The sequence below is a fragment of the Salvia hispanica genome, chromosome 1 (genome assembly GCF_029641045.1).
Source record: "Salvia hispanica isolate PSC_SH4W2 chromosome 1, Shi_PSC_v1, whole genome shotgun sequence".
Classification (NCBI taxonomy): Eukaryota; Viridiplantae; Streptophyta; class Magnoliopsida; order Lamiales; family Lamiaceae; genus Salvia; species Salvia hispanica.
This window is the reverse complement of record NC_142692.1, coordinates 18,925,517-18,932,137: the sequence shown is the minus strand read 5'-3', so window position 1 is coordinate 18,932,137 and position 6,621 is coordinate 18,925,517. Positions and strand designations below refer to the sequence as shown.

At 36.0% G+C, this 6,621-nt stretch overlaps 1 protein-coding gene across 1 annotated transcript; it reads right to left on the bottom strand.

Moving 5' to 3' along the window:
• On the bottom strand, nucleotides 1–4,930 carry NUDT9 (nudix hydrolase homolog 9). Its single transcript, XM_048127218.2, has 9 exons — nucleotides 4,707–4,930; nucleotides 4,550–4,624; nucleotides 4,427–4,483; nucleotides 4,101–4,183; nucleotides 3,700–3,758; nucleotides 3,365–3,513; nucleotides 1,855–1,995; nucleotides 1,085–1,243; nucleotides 1–456 (listed from the first exon to the last, which is right to left on the bottom strand). The coding sequence occupies exons 1-9, from the start codon at nucleotides 4,794–4,796 to the stop codon at nucleotides 349–351; spliced, it is 921 nt and encodes a 306-aa protein (XP_047983175.1). The 5' UTR covers nucleotides 4,797–4,930; the 3' UTR covers nucleotides 1–348.
• Nucleotides 4,931–6,621: the final 1,691 nt, after the last annotated feature.

Here is a 6,621-nt window from a genome sequence, read left to right as displayed (position 1 = left end):
TTTCTTATCAAAAGAGATAGAATTGCAAAAATCCTTGCCACCAAGATAAATATTCAACAACAGTATACATTATTATCAATCTTGAATGCTTAAACACCCCCTAAGGGTAGTGTGAAATGGGATTTAAACAATAGTACCATAAAATGCATACATACATGGTGTCACAAATTGCAATTCGATTACAAAATTTTGCAATGCAAGAATACTCTCATATAATCATATATTTCACCATGAAACCATCCTATTCATAACAGCTGTGTGATGGCTTCTGAATGGCTCCTCTAATTTCATCTTCATCACAGACTACATCAAAATATATATAAGTCATTATCTTAATTTGCACTGTGCCTACAAGGACTGTTTGTTCTCTTTCACAGCATTAACCATCAACTCATACAGTGCAAATCCTCCTTGGTGGCATCCCGGCATTTTAGGCGTAATGCGGGCCAAATTACTCTGATGGTGAATAATTGCAAGCAATAATACCGCATGTATCAGTTATAGAGATGTAACATGCAAGAGAATACCACATTTAAGAAACACAACACTAGTAAAGGTTGACAAGCTGGTTCTTCTCATAGAAACTTCTCAAGTTACATAACAGACTTTGCTACTCAGGAAATATTGGAGATCAATTATTGTGGGTTTGCAGCAAATCTGTCACTACAATTTTTATTTGTGTAGTTATTTTGTGTTTCTTCAAATGAAAGTTATTTAAGATTAAGAGTGGAGGATGGGCAGAGATGGAGGATTAAGTAATTCTGTATTTCATCTATTTCAGAGTCAGTATAGATATTTCAAGCACGTAGAACATTTTTTAGAATTAAATGGGAGTTCCATGATCAATTATCAGTGCATGGTGCATAATCAGTCATTAGCTTGATGAGTGCATTGCATATTCCAGCCGTTGCAAGATTCTATATAAGCAACTGTTCATGTAAAGCACATGGTCTTAATAATACATTTTGGCTTTTTCACCCATTTAACTGTAAGGAAATATCTCCTTCATGATGCACTACTCTCAAATCCTACACCTTATAGTCACAGTTCATGTATAAACTTAGAATTAAAATTAAATACTGACCATTGGCATGGTATAAAGCTGGGTTGATTCGTAACTATCTTCAGCGCTCAAATAGCATTTATGAATCTCCTCCGACTTAAGACTGCATTTAATGAAGAAGAAGGCAGTTGGTCTAACATTCAACGCTCTCTGTGATATACCAATAAAGACGGGCTTGCCCTGCACCATAAGAAAAAAAAGCTTCAAAACTTCCTTCATGTTGCTCCAGAGGATCATAGCTTTTATTATGAAACCAGCTTCTAACCGTAAAGTCCTGCACCCGTTTGTCCATGTCATGCTAGTTTTAACATTTGGGATTGCTAATTATCAGTCCTCACTCAGTTAGCAACCATCTTATTTGCAACTGTATTTTTTAAGTACTCTTTCAATCAAAGATAGCTTAGTTACGCAGGTATTCCATAAAAAATGCTCTTAAGGTGATAAGACAAATATCATGTGCACTAAAACTCTAGCCTTTGTGTTGTGTTAGTTATTTGTCTTGAAAATGTCAAATCAATTCACCCCCACTAACAAGAAGAATACATTTGTTTAGCCTCCACCTAGTCAGCATCAATCAACAACAACGCACTATCTTAAGAACTTCAATGATATGGTCTCAACCCAACATTATGCTAGAAAGCATAAATTTGGTAGACCCAAAACCTAAAACAAGCTTCTAGTCATTCTTTTAATATATATTATAATAATACTTGATACAGAAGTAGAATGAAAACTGTCAGTTAGCTAGATTGCGAGTTCCACCAGCTTAAAACTAAAAAGGGTTAACTTACAAGGGTAGCAGCAGGAACTCCAATTTCTTCAACTACTTCACGAATAATGCTCTCAAACATTTCCTCAGAAACCCTTTTCTCCACCATCTCCTGGATTGATTCTCCATCTGTTTGATGTCTTATTATGCCAAGTTCTTTGGGCTGCCAAGTTTCGCAATAGTTACTAGGTATTACCTCACCAGAGAAGATGAATATAGCTTGAATAACATTATACTGTTTGGAATTTCAAATTCCTTTTGGAAAACAGAGAGTTGGTGAACATTTTTAGCCACTTTTGATGTGAAAAATTGTTGTTTGTATAGTCACTCTGTTAAAACAATACTCCCTCCGTCCACAATTACACGGCCAAATTTGACCGGACACGGGTTTTAAGAAATGTGGTGGAAAGTCGATGGAAAAGGTTAGTGGAAGGCGGGTCCTACTTTTATATATAAGTTTTATAGTAAAATGTGAGTGAAATAAAGTTACTGAATATGGGGTCCATTACCAAAAGTAGTAAAAAAGCAAATGGATCATTTATTGGTGGACCGACGAAAATGGCAAAATGAGAGATTATTGGTGGCCAGAGGGAGTAAACTCCTATAGCCCCTCCATGGCTTAAAATACACTCATCTTTTTCAATTTTATTATTTCTTTTCTTTTCCACTTTCTTAGTCCTTCCTTTTAGAATTTTTGCTCTTTAATACTTTGTTTCATTAGCAACTTTCGGATATTGAAGATGAGGTATATGAAACCATTTAAACTGATAGGTACTTGACTACGTGCGACTTGTTCCAGAAAATTGCTTGATGTCAAAAGACATAAAAAAAATATGATTATTGGTTGCATATTTTTGGGTATAGGGTTGAGTGTTCTCATGGTGACCAAAACAGCAAAGAAAAAAAAAACAGATCAACAAAATTGATCATCTCGAAAACGAAAACGAAAACATTCATAACATGGACATAAAAGTAGACAGAATAGAAAAACATGATGCAAAAGACTGAGACAAAGATCGCATGATCAAATAGCCTTTGGAGCAGAACTTTTACTTCAGGTCTCGCAAATCGAGCCAAAATAGAAGTTTTCATGATAGTAACTAAATGATACCCTATTATGAACTTGACAATTTGATTATATGGTTTTCCCTTACTTTAAGCATCATATTTAGGTAAGCTTATCTATTTTTCATCTTAATATTAGGATGAAATTGATTTATTTCCCTTGACTGGAAGACAGTAGTCTTTTCTTTCTTCAAGATATTAGTATATTTCAATAAGATGATATACTCTTGTTCTTTTTCCAAATTGATGAGGTAACGCATTAACAGAAGGAAATTAAGCTGGATTTAGAATAATATTTTGATATTTACTGTTATCACATTAAAGCAAATCAAGCTGGATTTACCTGGACAACTGTATCTCAAGATTCTCAACAATAAAAGAGTAAGAGAGCATGACTTATAATCTTATATTATTAGTAGGATATTGTAAAAAAAGAGAGTAACATAATTAAAACATTATATAAGTACCTCTGGGTGGCCTCCAGGGAAAACAAAGTGCCCCGGGAATTCGCCAACATTGGCACTTCTTTGCAGCACAACCACTTCTTTGTTAGATGTCTCTACAATTGCACCATTGCCAAGAGGATTAGAGGTATGTTGACCCCTTCTCCAGTCGTCTGTAAATAAAGAGCAATAACATTCAATTAGTGAATTTGTTCAATATCAATGAAAACAACACTAGCAATAAGAAATACAATGATCTATGTTTTATAGGTCTTGTGATGGGGAAAGCAATAGCTATACATACAGCTTAAAATTTCAAAGTTCTTGTTTAAAAATACTTCAAGATATAGCAAACTTACCTTCAGATGGAACGAGAAATCTTTCCCATAAAGGATTTAAATTTGTCCCCACAAATGTCCTAAGCAAGATGGAACACCAAATGCATTGTTGAGATTAACAAATGACAACAGTGGAAAAGAAAAATATAATGTAGCATTCTATGTGAGTAAAGAGTATAACATACATTAAAAATCTTTCAGTATAAGTTCATGTATCTATATTTTTGCACCTAATAGACAATTTCTTCAGTGGTTTTTGGTCTTGAAAAAAAACATTGAGGATGCTAGCTAACATTAAGGTTGTGACTGTATTTGAACCTTATCCCTTAAAAATTCCATGTGTATCTATCTATCTACAGTACACACACAGGAGAGTGAGAGGGGGAGTGGGACAGGAGGGAAGGGAGAGTGAGAGAGAGAACCTATAATCTGTCAGGCCAAGGTGAAGGCGAACATTCATCTTCTGAGAAGAATCAGGCCCAAAATCCAGACCGTGGCCACCATACTGTCAAGTTATCAACAGTATAAGATGACTTGCAAATTGTAAAGATCAAATGAGCTAACAAACCATTTTTGGTTAAAACGCAAAATTGGCAATCTTTTCCAATTTCAATAACAAACTTCATTGTAACAACAGGCTCAGCCTACTTGAGAAACATAATTAGAAGGTCGAAATTGTTGTCAGGATTGAAACTAGAAAAAAATTAATAAATCAAAGTTCAGTATTTAAATCAAAGCTTCCACTTACCCTGAACTTGAGTCCATTGAACAAGGATGGGTTTTGTTCAACTCTCCTCTCCCACATCTAACAACAAAATAAACAGAAATTCAATCAAACAAATAAATCACGTTCTGAAAATAGAAACATAACCTCTGCAATTGTGTTTTCCAAACTGATATCAGGATGGGGAATCCTATCATATTTCTGATCGAACACCGCTGACACCTAGAATTTACAAAAATACAGCATTTTATTTTAATTTAAGCAGGTAAAATGGAAGGAATAAGCCAAGCAGTAGTGGCAATACCTCGGAAGGAGAGAGACCTGCCGGACACGACAGTAGAAGTTTAAATTTGGGAAGTTCATCGAATTCAGTTCGCCGCTCCACTGTTTCCATTACACGCGAACCACGGGAGCGCCAAACTAATCGACGAATTAACCCTGCCACGCCGGGATTGAGCGATTACCTTTTTTTTTATCTTACTATTCTTGGTGTGTACGGGAAATTGATCTCATTTAATCCTCAATTTTGAAAAGTATGTGTAATTAGTCCCAAATAATGAAATTCTCGTTGTGTACTAACCTCAATACCCTGCTCCTTTGGTCCATATTGGCCTTTATTCACATTTATCAATTTATTTGCAACTTATATTCACTATATCCATCATTATAATTCAATAAACACTAATAATAATACAAATCCTACTATTCATTGTGACTACTTTAACTACCATTCATCTCATCTTTATTACTTAACCAACTGTGCATTAATTCTCATGTCATTTCAATTGCTCATATTTTTATGGGATAGATGAGTAATATTTATCAATCGATCAAACTATCCTTTGGACCCACATTATGAAAAATCAAACCACCAAAGTCTTGACAAACCAAACTGATCGCTTCAGAACTAGAAACCCCCTCTCCATTCGGGTGTGTAACCTTAGTCTCATACTCGTCGTGAAACATCGACGCCTCAAAGAACCCCTTCACATCTGTCATCACACCCGTCTCCTCCTCAGCCGCCGCCTTCACTGACTACTAAACCTATCAACCACGTCGTCGCGCCAAATTATCTATCAAGCACATCTGGTAGCACCCTTGCGGGACCCACGCCGACCACCGTATGTTTCCTTTCACCCCCTAATGCGCGTGCAGCTCCTGCACAGAGCAATGCATTGAGCAGAGCTTCCAAGATGATCATCATGTTGCGTTGAAATCGTCGTCATCAGAAGATGTATTCGTTTTATTGACCATAGGGGCGGTGATGTCGGAGGGGGTCCAGCAGTGTCACGACCGCATTTTCTAAGGATAGAAAATACGGTTGATTGCGACTAGTAGGGGATTAAAGAAGTGGGGAAGAAATGGGGGAACAATAAATTGGGCTCGAAAATGAATCAAACGTGGAAATTCAATCATTCAAAATAGAGTATCAAATCTCAATAGTTCCAACAACTGAAAAAAACATTATTCAACGATATCAAAAGATAAATGAAACAACGCTCAGCGGAAGCATTCGAGAGTAGAATAATACTATGTATGAAGACGTAATATATTCAGAATATTTTAGTGGCTATCTTCTTCATTTTCATGCTCAACATCCACCACGCTCGTCACAGCTCAACCTGGACATAGGGCAAGGCTGAGTACTTGATGCACTCAGTAAACTCATGCCAAAAATATTTTTATCAATAAAGTTATGTCAAGCCACCGTTGAGTGAATCTCGGGTTTTACTTTAAAAAATTGCCGAGAACACTAAAAATTATTTCATCAATAGAACTTGATTGCGCAACTATCTATCTATCTATCTATCTATCTATCTATCTATATATCTATATATCTATCTATCATCATCAATCATCCATCATATACCATATCTGAACCATCGTGTGAAATGAGAATGTGGCCACAAACTCGATCACTAGACCGGCCGATCCAAAAGACGGCTCACGATCCCTATCAATGCACTAGCCTAAGTAGGGGCCCAAACCCTAGTTAGACCTGAATTAATTAACCATTAAAGTCTAGTAGGATGTTATCCTAGTAGACAATCAAATAGGCAATTGGAAACAGAAAATACGGCATAACATAACATTTAAGCCACTCTTATATGACCATATACATATCATTGAAAATAAAGGAGTTTAAATAATAGAGCCCACCTCGTTTGCTTACTTCCTCAACTCGACTTTCCATTCCGGCTTTAAAATAGCATACAAGA

Bases quoted from the DNA above. Each gene is read 5' to 3' on its own strand.
- NUDT9 (XM_048127218.2), bottom strand. From the start codon at position 4,796: ATGGAAACAGTGGAGCGGCGAACTGAATTCGATGAACTTCCCAAATTT. The intron at 4,625-4,706 runs GTATTGCCACTA...TGTAAATTCTAG, and splicing joins CAGGTCTCTCTCCTTCCGAG to GTGTCAGCGGTGTTCGATCA. The intron at 1,996-3,364 runs GTACTTATATAA...GAAACTTGGCAG, and splicing joins TCCCTGGAGGCCACCCAGAG to CCCAAAGAACTTGGCATAAT.